The 21,185-nt window shown below is 44.5% G+C and overlaps 1 protein-coding gene across 1 annotated transcript in view; it reads left to right on the top strand.

Moving 5' to 3' along the window:
• The window catches only part of Prkci (protein kinase C iota), a 60,872-nt gene extending 51,117 nt beyond the window's left edge, over window positions 1–9,755 (top strand). Inside the window, exons 14-18 of the mRNA XM_021157863.3 lie at window positions 93–218; window positions 1,286–1,365; window positions 2,859–2,948; window positions 4,021–4,136; window positions 7,236–9,755. Of these exons, the coding sequence (XP_021013522.1) occupies window positions 93–218; window positions 1,286–1,365; window positions 2,859–2,948; window positions 4,021–4,136; window positions 7,236–7,323 (500 nt within the window). The 3' untranslated portion in view covers window positions 7,324–9,755. The remainder of the gene's footprint in view (window positions 1–92; window positions 219–1,285; window positions 1,366–2,858; window positions 2,949–4,020; window positions 4,137–7,235) is intronic.
• Window positions 9,756–21,185: the final 11,430 nt, after the last annotated feature.

Genomic DNA, 21,185 nt, shown 5'->3' with positions numbered 1-21,185 from the left:
AACTTTAAAAAAATAAATAAATAAAAAATAAATTTCTGATTGCTGGATTTTCACACCTGCAGAGATTTATTACTTTAAACTTCTCTCTAAAGGCTTCAGCGTTGACTGGTGGGCTCTTGGAGTGCTTATGTTTGAGATGATGGCAGGAAGGTCTCCATTTGATATCGTTGGGAGCTCTGACAATCCTGACCAAAACACAGAGGATTATCTATTCCAAGGTAATTTGCAATACTTTGGGGAAATTCTGTGAATAACCTAGAGCAAAGTAAGGGCTCTCAAATTACTATTCTCAGTTAAAATAAAAGAAGAGCAATTTGGACACACACCTGACTTCATGATAGTTTGGAGAATTTTTAGATAGTCCCTTCCCACTTCTCTAGCCTGTAGCTTCGTTTGTAATTTCCTTCCCACACTCAATTCATAACAAAGCATTTAAATGTGTGTGTCATACATAGCAGAACAGGGAACTACTGGGGAGACTGGAGGCATCTGTTACAGAGACTAATCTGTGCACATGAGCTCCAGACTTAGTGCCCGGGCTCAAGAAAAGTGGAATGTGGTTGTGATCTAAGATTGGAGAGGTTTGCTAAGGCCTCCTCAGGGCGGGAGTGTCATGGTGAGGAGTGCTGACAGTCAACAGAGCAGACGGAGGAGGCCAAGCACACGACCTCTACCAGAAAGTGTGCGGCAGCCACAGAATTCTGCACCTAATAGTTAAGACCCTCACAGGATATGAGGAAGTGTCCCATAGAATAAGGAGCCAGAGTGCCTGCCATTAAGATTATAGAAAGAGAATGCAAAGTGCCAATGAGCTATTGTTTCATGCCTGTGCCACTGACAGAGATTTTAGATTGAGAGTAACTGCCTGGTACTGATGAAGGTTTAGAGCAGTGGGAGGTCTTCAGGACTGCTCGTGGGGTTGAAGTTGACAGGAGCTTTGCAGAATAATTTCACATTTCCCAGTACAGTTCTGTGTTACATATATATGCAGACACTTTACAGTACTAACTTCTGTACCTCAGAAGAGCCCTGTGAAGCAGAGATTGTTTTTATTGAGGCATACTAAGTTAGTAAAAATAAACCATGCTTGTAAATAATAAATGCAGTACTAAGGCAGGGGGCCAGCTCTGAGAAGGAGAACAGAGGCAATGCATGAAGTGTTGCAGTTATGCAGATGACATATATTCTGCTAGAATGCCTTAAATAGCTTGGGATTTAAAGAAAAAAACTTAGATTCAAGCCACATACAAACTAAAAATGATACTGTGATTCTTATCTTTTTAAGTCATTTTGGAAAAGCAGATTCGCATCCCACGTTCTCTGTCTGTAAAAGCAGCGAGTGTGCTGAAGAGTTTTCTCAACAAGGTAGGGGCGACGTGGACAGCCTTCTGTGCTTCCTTCTGAGCAAGCAAAGCGCCTCGGCGGCGGAGGCTCGGGCGCTGCGATGGTTCAGAGCAGGGATATGTAACTTTCCAGTTAGAACTGGAATTTTGTTTCATAACCAGACACAGGATCAAATCCTGACCTGATTATCCTTGTCATGTGGCCAATATCATTGATTTACCTCCAGCTTGACCTTTAAATATAAATGATACACACATATGCTCTCCTCAGTGAAGGAAAATAGAGTCTGTAATTTGTTATAACTGCATTTTTAGCTGTGTTTCTGTATCTTTAGCCATAAAACCGATTTCTCACCAAGTGGCCAAGAATGTTTTCTATCCATTTCATAATAACTCTATATTTAGATAAAATTCAGAGGAAATGAAATGACATCGCAAAAATGTAAGCATCATTCAGTTGCTTATGGTAATTGGTAAGCCAGAGCATTTAGGTTCTAAGATTGTGAATTTGGGATTGATAAAATTTATTCCAAATAAATGAAGGTAGAAAATGGGTTACCTCTGTGGGCACATAAGGATGAAATTAATAAAATTGGAAAATTGCACCTAGTGAAGATGGCTATGTTTTTATCATGTGTGTGTGGGTGTTGTGCCAGTGTGTAATCTGTAGCACATGCATCACTGGTGCCCAGGAAGGGTAGAAGAGGGCACTGGATCTCCTGCACCTGGAGATAGACATGGTTGTAAGCAGCTGTGGGTGTTAGGAATCCAACCTGAATCCTCAGGAAGGAGCCATCTCTCTGGCCCCTGCTACAATGTCTTAAATATCTTGGAATTTAAAGATAAAACTTGAAAGCTTCAAGCCACATAAAAGCTAAAAATGATACTGATTCTTAACGTTTTCATCATTTTGGAAAAGCAGATTTGCAGATATTTACACGAGGGAGGGTTTAAACTGGGACGCGTATGCGCTATGAAAAGTGAAGTTGAGAGATGCTAATGTATAAAATAAAATGCCTTTCATCAGGAAGAAAACATTGTAATCCATAGAGCAAAAGCCAAGTTGCAGCCTCTGTCTCGGTCCAGTGCTCAGATAATTCTGTGTCTTTGTCTTAGACAAATTAGGATTTGTTGCTGCAGAGGCTATAACGACGAGCTAAGCATAAGTTTGCTGTAACGTCCAGAGGTTGCTGTAATTATTAAATTATGATGCTGCCCTTGTTTTTCCACATTCTTTAGCAAAGAGTGATGAAGTACTCTACCATTTTAAAACAGGGTCTTATGTAGCGTAGGCTGCCCTTGCATTCTAAGATTCGAGGTACGCCCCATCAGGGCTGGGGATGTGGTGAGTTGATAAGAGCCAGAAGGAAACCTTACCTGCTGTGACCTCTGAATTACTCACTTGGCTCTGGACCATGCTTTCTAGAAATAGCTAGACATTTCAGCTTCACAAATGAAGACATCATAAAATAGGAATTATACTTGTCTAATTCCTGAACACTGCTCTTGCTATAGGACCCAAAGGAACGATTGGGTTGTCACCCTCAAACTGGATTTGCTGACATTCAAGGACATCCATTCTTCAGAAATGTGGACTGGGACATGGTATGTAAATTTTATTTTCCTAGCTTGGGTTTTAGTGTAATCAAAGTCCAATTTTTATTATGTTTATCATAAGTTATTGAAAACTAAGATATTATAGCTTAAGTAACTTAAAACTACTCTATAGCACTTATATAAAACTTAAGAAACAAACAGAATAGTTAATGAGCTGGAGGAGGTCATACTGGGGCCCATAGCAATGTTCCTCTTATTAAGATGTGGCTGTGGCTGCTGATCTTGTGTAGCAGCATACCTGGTGAGACATCAGAGAGCACAGCAAAGTGTGAGGTGCGATGTCCCAAGTGCACACCTCACCTGTCGTGAGATGCAGTGTCCTGAGTGCACACCTCAGCTATCGTGAGGGGCAGTGTCCCGAGTGCACACCTCAGCTGTCGTGAGGTGCAGTGTCCCGAGTGCACACTTCAGCTGTCGTGAGGGGCAGTGTCCTGAGTACACCTCAGCTGTCATGAGGGGCAGTGTCCCGAGTGCACACCTCAGCTGTCATGAGGGGCAGTGTCCCGAGTACACACCTCAGCTATCATGAGGTGCAGTGTCCCGAGTGCACACCTCAGCTGTCGTGAGGGGCAGTGTCCCGAGTGCACACCTCAGCTGTCGTGAGGGGCAGTGTCCCGAGTGCACACCTCAGCTGTCGTGAGGGGCAGTGTCCCGAGTACACACCTCAGCTGTCGTGAGGTGCAGTGTCCCGAGTGCACACCTCAGCTGTCGTGAGGGGCAGTGTCCCGAGTACACACCTCAGCTATCATGAGGTGCAGTGTCCCGAGTGCACACCTCAGCTGTCGTGAGGGGCAGTGTCCCGAGTGCACACCTCAGCTGTCGTGAGGGGCAGTGTCCCGAGTGCACACCTCAGCTGTCGTGAGGGGCAGTGTCCCGAGTGCACACCTCAGCTGTCGTGAGGTGCAGTGTCCCGAGTGCACACCTCAGCTGTCATGAGGGGCAGTGTCCCGAGTGCACACCTCAGCTGTCGTGAGGGGCAGTGTCCCGAGTGCACACCTCAGCTGTCGTGAGGGGCAGTGTCCCGAGTGCACACCTCAGCTGTCATCTGCATGTCTTTTAGATGGAGCAAAAGCAGGTGGTTCCACCCTTTAAACCAAACATTTCTGGAGAATTTGGTTTGGATAATTTCGATTCCCAGTTTACTAATGAACCAGTCCAGCTCACTCCAGATGATGAGTAAGTAATTATACACACTAAAAATGTTTTCAAGTTTCTTTTGAAATCTCTGAAACCTTAAAGCTATTTAATTGTTTATGAAATTATTCTATGGTTTATACGTATCCATTACATTGCTGGGTATTTGAATCATTAGCTGTTAAAATCTATCAACGATTGTATCTACTAACTTGATGGTTGTTCCAGTTCTCTCCGCAGCCTTGTAAAGTGGGTATTTCATCTTCACTTTACAGATGAGGAACCACGGCTCAGAGATAGAGCAAGAGCAGGTGTCAGGGCTCACACCTAGGCTGACTGACCATGGCCTGTGGGCTGCATGGCTCTATTCTAAATATGCCATCTCCTCTAGTTTCTGGGTGTCCCTTGTAAGAGTGACAGCAAGTTTCTCAGTCTAGCCAGCAGGGGTCAGAATGGTGTCTGTGTCACATCTTTTAAAAATATAATTTAAAGTGATTTGAGATCATTTTGATTCATCTCTTTCTCCCTCACTCTTTTCCCCCAAGATATCTTCTCTTATCCTAAGGGGCCTCTGCTCCTGGGCATTCACTTTCTTTACTTACATCTTAGTCCTAGCGTCCTTCAAAGCTGCTCCTTATGATCTCAGATTCTGAAGCCTTCTCTCAGTGGATTGTATGTAATCATTCCTTGACTTTAACTGTAAGAATCAGGCTTCTCTGATGTGGCTTGCTCCCTTTTCAGGTGACCTCAGGCAACTCTGTCTCAGGACTGTCCTTACTGTCTATTCTGGGCCTTATTTTGCCTCCTGCTGGGGAAGAACGCTCTTCTGGAAGCACTGATGCCCACCACCACCACCCACCACACCATTTGCATCTGCCTTCTCCTTTGCTAGCTGTCTTACTGCTTTACCTCTGAACACTTTCCTCCTACCTAAAAGCACGCTTAGTTTTGCTTTTCCACAAAATCTTATCCCCTTTTTGTTATTTAATTCTTTTCATTTTCAGACATGTAAAGAAGTAGTTAGTGATGTTGTTACTAAAGAGGGGTAAGCGGTGTCTACCAGACTCTCATCAGGCCAGTGAGCACTGGCTGCCTCATATGTTCTTACCACAGACACTTGCCTCTCAAGCTCTGCCAGATCAGGCTGACTTCTGACTTGCTAAGTTTCAAAGCATTGTTTGCCTAATCCCCTTCTCCCCTGGCATCTGTAGAAGGTTTGACATCCTGAGCAGTGCCAGTTTCATCTCTATAAGAATTGTCTGTTATCTTTTTCCCCTTTGTGGGTCACCAGGATACTCTGGGCTCAGTACCTGCCAACCCTCTTTGCAATATTCAGTTTGTACCTTAGAGGCTGCAGCAGGCCCTGTATGGTAGATACTAGCTGTTTAGTGACTACTGAGTAGGCAAATGAAGCAAAAGGCATTGCGCTAAGTGCTAGATGTTCGTGGGTGATCAAAATAGTGTGGTTTCACACAAAGCTTTCTGTCTAGTAGGAGAGCGAGCTGTAGCAGTCATTCCCCACAGAGCTGTGTGTTAGGAAGAACAGGGAGTTCATAAGAGAGATGCTTAATCCATGTCCTTCTTGCCAGCTGTGCACCCTTCTGTAGAACTGTATAACTTCTCTGAGCCTGTTCCTTCTCATTGTATCTACCTCACAAGGTACCTATGAGGAAGTAAGTGCAAGATGGCTTCTGAAGCCTCCTGCTGCCCCTCCGCAGCTCTCCTGAGCACTTCCATCTGTTTAGCATCTCCCCTCAGATAGCTGGAGTCTAAGAACCTTTGTGTACTAGCCTTTGTCTCTCTCTGTGCTTTGCCACTCCTCATGTCTGCCCATTTCCCCGCCGTCTGCTCCTGTAGTTTTTGACATCTTTCATTCCTCATAGTCTACACTGCCCACTGCTGATGGGCTTTGCATGGTTTCCCTTTAACACTTGGATCTGAGCTTCCTTTTCTTATCATGTTGCCTTAACCCTAGATCCAGACTCTTGCAAATCAAACTAAAACTGTAGTGCCTACTAGCTGATTGCTTCATGCCTTTACTATGTTATTAGGGCTCCAGTTCTTCAGCCCTTCATCAGAAACCTTCCAGGTAACAGCTGTCCTCTTACCTGGCATTTTAACCTACTTATGCCACACTGCCCCAGCACTGGTCCTGCCTGACTTTTAGGCATATCACCAAGAGACAAAAGATGCTTGGAGCAGTCCACCATTTACCATTCCCTCACAGCAGGTGTCACTCTTTCTGTCTTGTGTCTATTTTCCTCTATCGTTTTATCAGTTGAAATGATCTCATTTATTTCAGACAAACCTGAAATGCAGCCAGGTCTTTGATTGGCCGAGGTGACATACCTTATATAAGCATCATTAGTGGTTTTTAATCTAGCCATGGCGTTCTGCCTGCTATCACCAACCACTTAGCACCCTTCTGTTCCTAAACTCTTTGATTTTCTTGCATTTCTACCAGTCTTTCAAATTCCACTTCTATAACGAATGATGATTTCCTTGATTTCTGCAGCTAGATGTTACCCTCCCGGTGTAGGTGTGGTTAGCTCACACTGTATGAGATTTAGCAGACAGTGGGGTTTGGGAGATGGGCAGATGCTTGCCATGTAAGCATGTAGACCTGAGTTCGGATCTCCAGCACCTATGTAAAGCCACCTGTAATGGTGCATGCCTGTAATGCCAGTGCTTGGGATGCAGAGATGGCTGCGATGGAGTTCAGTACCCTCGAGTGAGGTGGAGAGTGATCAAGAAAGACTCCACAAGTGTGTGTACACAGATGTACTTGCATATATATGTGCACGTGTACACACACACACAAAATTTATCAGTTAACTGCTTTCTCTTAAGACTTCCTGCAAGGAGGGGACCATGCTGTCTGTAGCTCTGTGCTTTGCATTTCTGCCTTTTAAAACCCTCAGGCTGATTCTGGGCCTCTCGGTTATAAGGTTGGTTGCCTGTAGGGTTCTTGCTCTTCTTGTGAGGCTATTGTTTTTCCTGATTCTTCTAGAACCCACTTTGTGATTAAGAACTTGTTTTTCCACAGTTAATGTCATTTAGCCTTATGTTTTTCGTTGTATTTCAGTTTAAAAGATGAAGATATCTTGATTATGATAAATATTTGTGTTTTTCTTTCAACAGTGACATTGTAAGGAAGATCGATCAGTCTGAATTTGAAGGTTTCGAGTATATCAACCCCCTCTTGATGTCTGCTGAAGAGTGTGTCTGATTCTGCTGACTGCCGTTTAGTGCATGGATCCACCCGTTAGCCTGGTCATAGTTAGCATTTTATGTTGCCCCTGCAGAAGTCTCTCTCGGTATCCTGTTGGAGACTATAGGAATCATACAGATAAATAGAGCTAAGAAACAGAAGCTAGCTTCCTGACAATCATGTCAACCTTGCTTATGCTTGCTCTCCAGACACTCCTAATGAGGAAGGACGGTCTTTGTGTAAAGGAAGCAACACAGCTTGTCAAAGAAAGCCTCTGCTGCGTTGTGACACTCAACGGATGACATCATCAGTCTCCCACAGTTGTTGTCACTTTGGGTTAAGTCATTGAAGGCTTAATTGCGCAGTGGAGGGCCATGCGGAGTAGTGCATCTGCTAGTGTTACTGGTTGCCGAGGTCCCTCAGTTTAAGATTCCTCCTATAAATAAATCTTCTCATTACTTTGGGTAATTAATAATTACGAATTGGGTTCTAAATTATTAGCTGTGTTTCAAAAACTGGCACAGTGATTTATTTATTTTGTGTTTTTAATTTTTTTTAATTATTTTTACACTAAGGGGTTAGCTTCTGAGCTTGCCTTTTCAGTGAAAACGAGCATGCTGATGTGTGTTCAGAGACAGGATGCGCCAGTGGGCAGCTGCTCACACAGGGAAAAGTAGACGTCTAAAGTAGCTACAGAAAGAACGATCGTACCGTTTTCTTTCTTACTGTTGGTGTTTAAGATTTGATGTAACTAATGAGGAGGCCCTCACTTCTTAGCCAGCCTAGGAAAGCATTCCGCTTATTCAGGGGAGGCGGAGTGGATATATTTTTATTATTAGTTAGTATGTGGGAAAATAATTTATCTTCTATGTAGAATGTCTTAACTACTTTTGGTCCCTTCTCCAGAGTACATTATCTGTACTTTGACCTTTTCGTGGAGTCTGGTGAAATTCAAGACCAATGATGATGACCACGGATGACTATGTAGCGCGCACACATCCTGAGCTCCTATGTCGTAGCTAACATGTGATACAGAGTAAGGTCCCTTTCAGGGCAGGGTTCTTGAGTTCTTTCTGCGCACTACTTTTATTAACAGTAAGTGGTATTTAGCAACCTCTTATTTAAAGAAGTACCATTTTAAGCACCATTCTGCTGGTTATTTTAAATATTTTTATATAGAGGATTTTAAAATGATCGTCTAAATAAGCTACAGTTGTCAAATCAGTAAATTTAACTTTAGGAATGCTATGTAGTGCTGAGATTATGATGATTTAAAACATGTAGGCATTTGAAAATAACTTTGAGAATGCTACGTTTCATTAGAAGTGTAAGTTGTGTCAAGTTTGTGTCATGCATTTTCTTCAAATAATGTAAGACAGAGAGCAGTGAAAACCTCCATTGATAAAGCCAACAAGGGACCATCAGGGTCGCTTGCCAAAGCCTGATGACCTGATGATGCCTGGAGCCCACGGGCTGGTGGCCATGGCGCGCGCACAGCCCTCCCCTGCGGGACATCAGTTCGAGGGAGCAGACCATTGAGTGCGGTGCGTGCACACTGACACATTTCATGTTGAAGTGTGTGTTTCCCCTAAGACCTGGAACAGTGTGTCTTAATCAAAAGGCAGCATTCCCGTCCTAAGCTGGTAGGAGCTCTGAGGTGTGTATACTGTGACCTAAGTGGTGCTTCTCCCTTGGGGCATTTTAGACTGAGAGCTGTTGAAGTGCACAGTGTCCAGCCTGCCTGGGACTCTTTGGGGCTTCATATTTCATTTTGAGAAACTTTTTCTTCAGGTTATTTTTTTTCTTGTGGCCATATTTCTTATTGGAGTATGAGTCTGTGTTTTTTGTGAAAAAACATTTTAAGAAGGGATAACCAGTGAATTATCATGCATTTGTCAACAAACTTAGATGAGTAAATTCAAGTTGTATGTCTTCCCTATCCTCACCCACAACAAAACCTGTACATTTTCTGCCAATAACATTTAAATGATGAACAGTTTTCTGTGATAAGGTTTTAACCATAATTAATGGTGGTCTTTGTTTTTAAATCTTTTTTTTTTTCTTATTGTTGTTAACTAATAAGACTTACTATGTGTGTTTTATACAGAATTATTACAGATGATTTTAATTCAGTTCTAGTTTTCAGTCCTTAAGTGCCATGCAAACTCTCTGTATGTCATGGATGCCTCCTTCTCTCAGAGTACTCTCCAGGGAGACAGGCAGAGAGATGGCGCTTGGTGTCTTAGACACCACTTACGTTGCCTAAGCTTGTGATCAGATGGGTTTATCACATGCAGCTGGATGGGTCTGGTCATCTGTGTCCTTGTTGCCAGTACTTATTTAGAAAATTGTTTTAATTTTTATCATGTAGAACACTGCCTTGTTCACTATAATGTAATCTGTATTTGTATAATTTTTTTTACATTAAAATCTTTAAATAAAATGTTTAATACCTATGAGGAGTGGACCACCATTTTCAACTTAAAAACAAATGTTCCAGACCAGGACTGTGAGCATTTGTTACAGTATTTATTTCTGTAACTCAAACAACATTTTGGTGCTGAGGACTAAAAGATTCTAGTACCTTTTAACCTGTTCCGCTTTGGGTCTTTTCATGTGAAAAACAAGAAATCAACCGAACAGAGAGCATTGTGCCATACTTCTAACTGAAGCTTATTCAGTCCTTCTGAGCAGGTCATCCTGTGTTAGGCTTCACGCTGATCTATTGTGTTCCAAAAGGCTGGTGCTTCTTCTCTGGGTAGTAGCCAATATTAATAGCGCGTGTGCAAGCGCGCGCACACACACACACACAATCTTCACCACAGCTCCCCCTTCTCCCCCGGGCATTGCATCCTCAGTGCTTCCCTGTACTTACCCTGATTGCACTCTTGCTCAAAACAGTTCCAGAGAGCATTGGTGAGGTTTCCAGGCAGTCCAGAAAGGATCTTGGAGTTTTAGGGGGATTTTGTATATAAATCATTGAGTCGCTGGGGCAGCCAGCTTCCTTCCCCCAAAAGGTAAAGCCCATCTCCAGCCCTTGAAGCACTGACAGCTTGTTTCTGAACACCACCAAGCCGTGGCACATGTCGTAGAGCTGGTGTCTATCCTAGATTTACTCTAGCAAAGAAAGGAAGCAAAGACAGACCATTAGTCCCAGTAGTCGGCCACACATCTACTGCAGTAGACTGTGTATCATGCTAAGTAAGGGTGACAACACTGAACCTCTGCCATTTACACCCAGGACAGGCAACCCACAAACTTGCAGGAGACGGCCAAGGCAGTAAACGCACATGTTGCTCTCATGCGACTTAATGAAGCCGATGAGTTTTTATTTCTAGATGATCTGTGGCGTATACTTTAGACTTTGAGTACATTGCACAAAGCTCTCCTGTGTTTTAAATATGCACAGAAAGGTCAGGGTGTGGCTGCCATGGTTTCGCTTTTCCCGGTGAAAAGATAATAAAGCTGCTCGTTAACAGATGGGCAAATGAGCTGGCCAGGTAGTCTTTGGGAAAAGAAACAAGTGGCCAGTAACCATTTGAAGAGGAGTTCCATGTCCCTAGCTTCTCTGGGAAATGCAAATGAAGACAAAGAGCTACCACCTGATCCTAGTCAGCGTGGCTGTTAGAAGTCTGACAACGCCGGGCGTGGTGGCGCACGCCTTTAATCCCAGCACTCGGGAGGCAGAGGCAGGCGGATTTCTGAGTTCCAGGACAGCCAGGGCTACACAGAGAAACCCTGTCTCGAAAAACCAAAAAAAAAAAAAAAGTCTGACAACAAATGCTGCAGGGGACCTTTAGAAAAAGGAACCTTTACTCACTGTTAGTGAAAAGCAATCTAGCCATTACGGAGATCAGTTTTGAGACTGCTCAAATAATCAAGAATAGAATTAGCACATGACCCCACTCTTTCAGTCCTGGGCATACGCCCGGAGAACACCACACCCTGCTGTAGGGTTTGCACCCCATGTTTACTGCTGCTTTAGTCGCTGTAGCAAATGATTCCATCAACTTCTTTGTCCACCAGCAGGTGATAATGAAAACTTGGGGGTAGTGGTGAGTTCCATTCAGCTCTAAAGAAACATGCAATCGCAAAATGTTTAGGAGAATGGGTAGACAATGAAGTCATAATCTCAGAAAAGAACTGCATCTTCTCCTTTAGGCAGAATCTAGACAATGTGCCATGTATACATGTAAACAATGCATCTTTGGGCAGAGACTAGCATGTGGGGAGAGAACGAGAAGAGTTAAAATTTAGGGGATGAAGGACTAAAGGCAATGCAGACTTATGCAAACATATAAATCTTGCTTTTCTAGTTTTTTTTGTTTGTTTGTTTGTTTGTTTTTCGAGACAGGGTTTCTCTGTAGCCCTGGCTGTCCTGGAACTTACTCTGTAGACCAGGCTGGCCTCGAACTCAGAAATCCACCTGCCTCTGCCTCTGCCTCTGCCTCCCAAGTGCTGGGATTAAAGGCATGCACCGCCACCACCACCTGGCTGCTTTTCTAGTTCTTAATCTTGCCATGGTTTTTTTTTTTTTTTTTTTTTTCATTTTTTTGGCAAATACAAATATACTCAATAGTGAACAAAATCCAGCTTAACGCACCACTGTTTCTGTTCTAAATGGCTGTTCTAAATATAGAAGTTCATGGTGTGGGTCTGGCTAATTTCAGCATATGGTGTGTTTTATTTGCAGAGTGTTCTGTAATGTAGTTTAAAATAAAAAAAAGGAAGGCGCTGGGTTTTTAGTACTAGAATTTAAAACTTATCGAAAGCTGGGCACCGTGGCAAACAGGAAATCCCAAGTGCTAACCTGGGAGACCAGAGGATCAGGAGTTCAAGAGTCTCCTTGGCTGTATTCAGAATTCCAGATCAACTTATGATAGAAGACCTTGTCTTGGAGTTACTTAGGGGCGAGATGGCTCGGTAGTGCGGGCCCTGGTCAACAGTCCTCACAACGTAAACGGGACCCCTGGGATCCACATGGTGGAAGTTGGGAAGCCACTCCTGGAAGTTAACCTTTGACCACCACGCACAAGCATCATTGTTTCCTGATGAATAAAAGTTTGAAATTTTTTGTAAGAACTTTGTGAGTAGTTCTCTGACTTTATATTAATACTTAAGAATAAAATATGTATTGCAAAAAACGTAACTTTGGAATTTGGGTGTGCTTGTGGTACACAGGCCTCAGACAGTCTCAAGTGATCCTCGGGTCCATCTTTTTCTTGTTATTTTTGTTGTTAAGCTAGGGTTTCTCATTGGCCTAGAGCTTGCCCAAGTAGGCCCTGGAGAAAATGTAAGCAACCTTTTTTTTTTTCTTTCTTTTCTCATCACTAAGGTTTTTCCCTAACACAGATGTTCCCGTGTACCGCAGGAGCTGTATCTGTGAATGGTCTGACTCAGTTTTACTGTATGGTTTGATTTTTGCTCATAGTGTTGAGGATTGGGCCCATCGCTTCACACATACACGGCTGAGAAAAGCAACCTTTATGTTTTTGTGTCAACCTTGATGTTTTTCTAAACTTTCCTTATTTTAAGCTTAAAAGTATACTTTGTGCATTGATTGGGAGGTTTTGTAATATACTGTTTTTATTTGAGAATTCCATGCGTTTGTACAATGTATTTTGTTCATCCACCCTCCATATTCCATCTCAGCTCTAACTGGACCCCCTCCTCGCTGCAGCCAGATCCCTACTTGTCTTCCTCCCTTTCATAACTCATAGCCAATCAGAGCTGGCCCCTGTGCACAGGGCTCTGGAGCCAAACACAGGAGCACAGAGCAACTACCAGCAGCTACGCTATGACCCCCCCTTCCCTCAGCAACCACCAGCTGCCGGTAGCTCCTCCCCTAGGAGTGGGACCTTGAGCCCCCGCGCGCGCCCCAATTCATTTTGGAATTTGGTTTCATTTTTGTGCAAGTCTTACCGGCAGACAACCACAGCAGCCGGGTGCATGAGTACAGTAGCCACGTCAAGTTCGAGAGAGCATTTCACAGCTCTCCTCCCCCATCCGCTGGCTTTACCTCTTCTAAGGTGTTCGCTCATCCTTGGGATAGAGTATTGACATAGATGTCCAGATTTTATGGCTGAATACACCTATTGTTTATTCTTTTCTTTAAAGATTTATTTATTTATTATATGTAAGTCTTCAGACACTCCAGGAGAGGGCGTCAGATCTCCTTACGGATGGATGGTTGTGAGCCAACCTGTGGTTGTCGGGAACTCAGGACCTTCGGAAGAGCAGTCAGTGCTCTTAACCGCTGAGCCATCTCTCCAACCCCCACCTATCGTTTATTCTTAGCACGATGAAATTTGAGTTCACATTAACTGTTGCCCACTACAAACAAACAAACAAGCTTTTCAGCCGAGGTGGAGAACAGATACATTTGATACATTTACGGTGAGAGTTGCTGGCACGGCGGCACAGAGCGGAATGTGGAAGATCCCTCCGGCTCTAGCAGGTTCCATGTTGTGCTGTGTAGGGAGGGAGGAGTGAAAACTGTTTTTTCTCAGCAGCAGCAGCGGGGTTCTGGTGTGGGGGAGGGTGGGGAAGGGGAGGTGTAAATCGGCGCTCCACTGTGGCCCTGCAAGTCTGAGAGGAGGCAATATAAGTTCTACGGGAGTTGGAAAAGTGCAATTTTAAGGAATTTTTTGTTTGATATTATGAACAAATGTGTTGCAGAAAAGTTGACTTAGAATTTTTTTTAAAAAGCATACGCATGTGTTTATGTAGGAGATATCTCCTGGGTTAAAATGGTCTCTCCCTAGCAGTGTGGTTTGGGCTTGTGGGAGATCGGAAGTGGGGCAGACAACTTTGGCCCTGGTTGGCTGAATGATGATGCTGTGCCTCACCACTAGGGGTCAGTCTCCTGCCTAATGATGGCCAGAGTTACCCTGCAGAAGCGGTCTGAACTCACCCGCAAGTAGCCAGTGACCAAGAAGTTCAGGATTTTATTGGTGTTCATCTGTGTCTCGATTTTAATCGACTCAATATACTATACAAATTGATCTTCAGAATGAAATCTGCGTTATTTGGGAGTTTGGCTTAAGTAGGATTCTTTCCCTCTGTAGGTGCTGTGACTCTATGTTATCTTTATGGACTATGAGTGAGAACCTCCTTTGTGTCAGGCAGTGAGGAAATATATGTGAGGGTTTAAGTATGCCATGTTTCTCCTATGAAGAATATTTCGAGTTGATATTTCTAGTTGAAACTAAGGTGGGCAGAGGCAGCCACAGCAGGTACCTCTAATCTCAGTCTGGTTAAACGAGGTCCTGTCTCAAATCAATATAAATAAATAAATAAATAAATAAATAAATAAATAAATAAATAAATAAATAAATAAATACAAATAAAATTAAAGTTGACTCGGTTATTAATGTGCACAGGAACTTAGTTGTATCAAACGTTACAGGACATTAAAGTGGTGTCCTTTATTGATTTAACCTATAAATTCAGACACTCAGATTGTCATTCATAAACATGATTTAGCAGGGGCTATAGTGAGGCCCTAATTTGAATCCCTGGGACTGATAGAAAAATAACCAACTAAACAACCAAATGAAAACAATATGGCTTGAGCTGACACAGTGATTAAAAGCACTCATCGCTCTTACAGAGGACCTGGGTTCAGTTCCCAGCACCCACATGGTGGCTCACGACCATTTGCAATCCCAGTTCTAAGAGATCTGACGCCCTTGTCTCACCTATGTACCTGCCATTCGTGGGGTGGACATATATAAAACAGTCACACTCATTATAAAAAAAAAATCTTACAAAAAAATCCCTATTGATTTTAGAAGCATTGACTGGGGTTTTAAATGTTTAATCATTAAGGCGAGTGTGCGTAGGTGTGGGCTTGAGCATGCCGAGGTGCGCATGCAGCAGTCTGAACAGCCTGCAGGAGATGGTTCTCTGCTTCACTGTGTGTTTAGGGCTAGAACTTTGGCAGCCAGGCTTGCCTACCTGGTGACTTGCCCACTGGGCTACCGTGCCAGTGGTTGTGTTAATAGTTGGTAAGTGCCGGGCAGTGGTGGCACACGCCTTTAATCCCAGCACTCGGGAGATAGAGGCAGGTAGATTTATGAGTTCGAGTCCAGCCTGGTCTACAAAGTGAGTTCCAGGACAGCCAGGGCTATACAGAGAAACCCTGTCTGGGGGGGGGGGGGGAGGTGATAAGTGTGAGATGCTGGTGTGGAGGGTGGAGGTAAATGGTTTAAACCAGCTGCCAAGAAAGGATATTTGTCTTTCTAACCTTGCTGATGATTATTTCTGCTGCTTCTCAATTCAAACTGGTAATTTACTTCATTGCCCAGAGTAACTGATTGTAAAACGTGCTTCTTCTCATCAGCAAAGCTGAAGATTTGCTGTTGTTCACACCACTTTGTGATCAGCACTTTGTGTGAAGAGTCAGTGGAAAATACGAACCGTGTCCCCTTACAGAGGATTCTCGAAAGTATAAAAGGTTTTGTCCTTTAAAAATGAGAGTAGCGGGCTGGAGAGATGGCTCAGCAGTTAAGAGCACTGACTGCTCTTCCAAAGGTCTTGAGTTCAAATCCCAGAAACCACATGGTGGCTCACAACCATCCATAATGAGATCTGATGCCCTCTTCTGGTGTGTCTGAGGACAGCTACAATGTACTTATTTATAGTAAGTAAATTCTTGGGCCGGAACAAGCAGGGACTGAGTGAGCAGGGCCAACCAGAGCAAGCAGAGGAACTAAATTCAATTCCCAGCAACCACATGAAGGCTTACAACCATCTGTACAGCTACATAAATACTCATATACATAAAAATAAATAAATAAACCTTTAAAAAAAATGAAAGTAGCACTTGTATTTTACTAACAGGGCCTGGAATTTTTGCTTGTATTTGATTTTCAGAGCTACTTAAAGAGACAAGACTTTCCCAAAGAACATTGTGCCTCACGCCAGGGCCACCCAAGTAGAAATATTACAATAGATGATTATTGCTGACCTGGGCCCTGCATGTGTTAGATGTCTGTAAACATTCTAAACTGTTCAAAGCCAGTGTGAGCCAGGCACAGAAAAGATGGCCGTGTGTAAGCCAATATAATAAGAAGAATTTATATCCCACCTCCACCTAAACCTTCCTTGCCATTTGTCCTCTGTTCCCCTTCATGTCACCTGTTCCCCGCCCTAATGATCTTTCCTCTCCCTCCCCACCAGTGGCCCCTTTCCAGTACCCTGTAATCTACAACTATGCCAAGTTGACACAGATCTGAAGGCACCGAGATTCACACAGGAGTGGCGACGGGTGAACGGAGAATGGGAAGGACGGCTGGGGATGTCATTACACAAGAAAAGCTGAATTGGAGTCACCCTACCTGAATGATGCTACTCCCAGAAGTCACAGTTGGCTGCCAAATGAAAAGCTTAGTGCCAGGGGTGGAGATGCCTCTCTGAGTTGTTGGTTAACGTTCATCCGGAGACACACACGCGCGCGCGCGCACACACACACACACACACACTACAAGCTCTTGCATCTGGTATTGGTTGCCTACCAGAACTCAACAGTAAAGGTGAGACCCTGTTCCTGAAGACATTGCACCTTGGTTGCAAGACATGAAGACATCAAGTTGGTATTGCCCTGGAAACTCTCCCAGTCACGGCCACTGGGGTCAGGGAGCATCCCAGGGAGTATGAACCCTGGGAGCTACACTAATGACTAGGATGCTGAGATATATTAAAAATGAATATTTTAAATCAGAGTGCCATTTAAAATGCTCTTCTGGAGGAAATGTCTACCCCTTATCAGGAGGTTTGCTTTCCGTATAGAACTACACTGCCCTTGTCAATCCCAACACTGTACCTTGCATTTCATTCCATTTTGTAAAACTTTTCCCTTCCATCCAAGTACTAACCAGGCCAGATCCTGCTTCCCTTCTGAGAGTATTTGGGGTGCTGTATGACTTCTTAAGTGGTTTGCACACTTCTCATTTAGTTGTAAAGATCCTGAGAAGCATCCTTCACCCCAGGACTACTGAGTCTTCGCTGGGTAGCAACTTCACTGGCCTAGCAACTTAGACCAATGCCATATCCTGTTATTCCCCCTTGTGGAGAATCAGAAAGCTGTAACTGACTCGGGGTCAATGTGGCTCTAGTGATGCCCAATAACTCTCAAAAGAGTTGTCTTTCTCATCAAGAGTGCAACACACAATTGGTCCACAGTCTTAAAGATTTATTTATACATGAGTGTGCTATAGCTGTCTTCAGACACACCAGAAGAGTGCATCAGATCCCATTACAGATGGTTGTGAGTCATCATGCGTTGCTGGGAATTGAACTCAGGACCTCTGGGAGAGTAGTCAGTGCTCTTAACTGCTGAGCCATCTCTCCAGCCCCAGACCACAGTCTTAAACCCACCCTGTGTACTTGATGCCCGTTCCCGTGGGTCTGCTTCAAGCCTCGGCCCTTCTCTTGGAGCTGCGTGGCCTCAGTCTTGCCTGTCTTGTCCCACGCCTGATCTTGAAGTAGTTTGGGCCTCCTGTGTCACATTCCCGAGGAATACATCTTGGACAGCCCAGGGGAAGAGACCCCACGTCTCCTGCTTTCATCATGAACAGAGCTCGGCAGAGAACCCTTCGCTGCTCCAGCTGGGCGGAAGCTGCAGAAGCTGCGGTCTTGACAGACCACCCAGATGGTTTGGATAATTTGATAATGCTTGGGGGAAACTGCACAAAGGAAAGGCCTTCACCCACACATTAAGTGCTGACCTAGGCTAGACCTGCCTCTGCCCAGAAAGTGAATCATTGTGGGTTTCTGTGGCATTCCGCAGCACTGAGGCAAACGCATGTCCGGGCCAAGCCCTAGTGACACAGGTAAAGCCGTGGAAAGCAAGGGAAAGGAGCCTCCTTCCCAAAGGCAGCCGGATTCTCACTCCTTCCTAGCTTCCTGTTTTGTCTTGTGCTGTGACGTTAGGGGCTGTTAGTTTCTTTTATAATATGAATCTTGGAGCAGAGCTATTTCAGGATCGAGATTGCCTTTGGTGTACTAACCAGACCCCTCAGCGGCAGGTGTTTCCTCCGTCAGCGATAGATTCGGTTCTCAAAAGGCCGCAAGGCCACTGAACCCGATGTGGGATGTGGGTAGAACATCTTGGGAACACTGGCTTCTGGGATTTGCACATAAATTCTCCTCCCTCCCGCTGCTCTGGCCTGTGTGGCTTCTTCTGAGAATACATCTTTAATTTTTTAATTTTTAATTCTCGTTTTACTTTATGTGTATGGGCACTTAGCCTGCGTGGTGCATGGCTTTCGGTGCACAGGTTGTGTGCAGTGCCTGTAGAGGGCAGAAAGGGGTGTCGGACCCTCCTGGAACTGGGGCTACAAACAAGGGCTGGCTGCCATGTGGGGGCTAGGAGTGAACCCAGGTCCTTTAGAAGGGCATCCAGTGCTCTTAACCACGGAGATAGCTCTCCAGCCTCCACCCTCCTGCGACTTCTTGAGATGACTTCTGGAGGTAAACCATGCCTCCTGCTCTTTGGCCTTAGCCCTCAGACTTCATTTCTTTTTTTTTTTTTTTTTTTTTTTTTTTTTTGGTTTTTCGAGACAGGGTTTCTCTGTGTAGCCCTGGCTGTCCTGGAACTCACTCTGTAGACCAGGCTGGCCTCGAACTCAGAAATCCACCTGCCTCTGCCTCCCGAGTGCTGGGATTAAAGGCGTGCGCCACCACCGCCCGGCTTTCATTTCTTTTTTGTTGTTGTTGTTGTTGTTTTGTTTTGTTTTTTGTTTGTTTGTTTGTTTTTCGAGCCAGGGTTTCTCTGTATAGCCCTGGCTGTCCTGGAACTCACTTTGTAGACCAGGCTGGCCTCAAACTCAGAAATCCACCTGCCTCTGCCTCCCAAGTGCTGGGATTAAAGGTGAGGGCCGCCACCGCCCGGCCACCACCACCACCCCGTGTCAGAGAGGAGATGTTGACCCAGGAGACATCCGTTTCCTCCAACAGTTACTCTCAAAAGCAGAGCCTTTGTCAGCCCACTGGAGGTACCTTGCCGAGGGAGAAAGGGAAGGAGGACTGTCATTCTTCCAGGCCAGAAGAGAATTCCCCTGGGCTGGGGTCATACCATTGGAAAAGGAAGCTTTGCGCCTTGGTTCAGCATCCTTGTTTCTAGAAGCAAAATGAACAGCAGTGTTAATCCAGGACTTAGGGTTCTCACAGGGATGCTGTCTAAGATAGCCTAGACCAGCAGTCTCCCTTTGGGAAACAGAACGACCCTTTCACAGGGGTCACCTAAGGCCATCAAAGAAAAATCAATGTTTACATTGTGATTCATAACAGTAGCAACATTACAGTTATGAAGTAGCAACAAAATACATTTTATGATTGGAGGGTCACAACATGAGGAACAGTATTAAAGGGTCTCAGTGGGGGCTGGAGAGGTGGCTCAGTGGTTAAAAGTACTGACTGCTCTTCCAGAGGTCCTGAGTTAAAATCCCAGCAACCACATGGTGGCTCACAACCATCTGTAATGGGAATCCGATGCCCTCTTTTGGCATACAGACATACATGTAGACAGAGCACTCATACGTAAAATAAATAAATCTTTAAAAAAAAAAAAGGTCTCAGCATCCGGTCCAGAACCCACTCCCTCCACATGAATGCCTCTGCCCATGGCCTACCCTTATTGTTCTCTCCCTACCCACCTCTTCTCTCTTCTGAAGGTCTCCCTAGCACCCTGTCCAGCACTGAGCCTGTGATTGCACTGCCCCAGACTCCTAGAGTTCTGGCATTACAAACATGTCCAGTCTCCCACAACCCACGTCTCTGCTGCCAGAACAGGTAGGGTAAACTGTCAGGCTGAAATGGAGAGGGGACTCATGGAATTGCTTTAGTTTTATTTGTGATTTAAAAAAAATTTTTGTCACTCATAAATTCCTTTAAAAACCACCTTGCATCATTGGGACTAACATCCTATGCTAGCTTGTACCATAGCTGTATTTACAATTTAAATTCACACTTGCATGATTCTTGGGCTTTGGGACATAAAGGACTTGTTGCCTCCTTTTTAACACAGGGAGAAATATGCCAGGCAGTGATGACACACACCATTAATCCCAGCACTCAGTAGGCAGAGGCAGGCAGATCTCTGAGTTCGAGACCAGCTTGATATACAGAGCAAATTCCAGAATTGCCAGGACTATACAGAGAAATTCTGTCTCAAAAAACCAAACCAAACCAAAACCAGGAGGTCACTTCTGATTGTCCCTTCCCTTTTTCCTGTTTTTTTTGTTTGTTTGGTTGGTTGGTTTTGTTTTGTTTTGTTTTGTTTGGTTTGGTTTGGTTTGGTTTGGTTTTTCAAGATAGGGTTTCTCTGTATAGTCCTGGCTGTCCTGGAACTCACTTTGTAGACCAGGCTGGCCTTGAACTCAGAAATCTGCCTGCCTCTGCCTCCCGAGTGCTGGGATTAAAGGCGTGTGCCACCACGCCCGGCTCGTTTTCCTGTTTTATTTCCTCATAAGTGACAGAAACACACACATGTACTAAAGAGTGTCCGGAACCTCTATCAGGGGCACAGAAACAGGAGAGTGGAGCCAACTGCTGCATCTAACCCCAGCTACAAGGTAAACAATCTTCTGAGTGTTCCAAAGTCACCAGGCCCAGCAAGTAAGAGGTGGCTACCACGCCTACTGCCTTTAGTTGGTCCTGGACCTACAGAGTGGAGGAGGAGAACAGACTCCCGCTTGTTATTCTCTGCTCTGGCTTCCTTCTTCAGCTCCTCTCTTGCCTGCCCTGGTGAGCACAGCCCTATACTCTGGACTGTAGTCTCCTCTGGATCTTCCAGGATGCGCCAACCATTCCCAGGTCTCCTCTTCAGCCACCATCAGCTTCCTTGATTCACATGTCTGTCTTTTGACTGCAGCACT

Source organism: Mus caroli, unplaced genomic scaffold (genome assembly GCF_978045245.1).
Source record: "Mus caroli unplaced genomic scaffold, Mus_caroli_1 scaffold_3, whole genome shotgun sequence".
In the NCBI taxonomy this organism is placed as follows: Eukaryota; Metazoa; Chordata; class Mammalia; order Rodentia; family Muridae; genus Mus; species Mus caroli.
The sequence above is the reverse complement of the archived record's forward strand: the minus strand, read 5'-3'. Positions and strand labels throughout refer to the sequence as shown.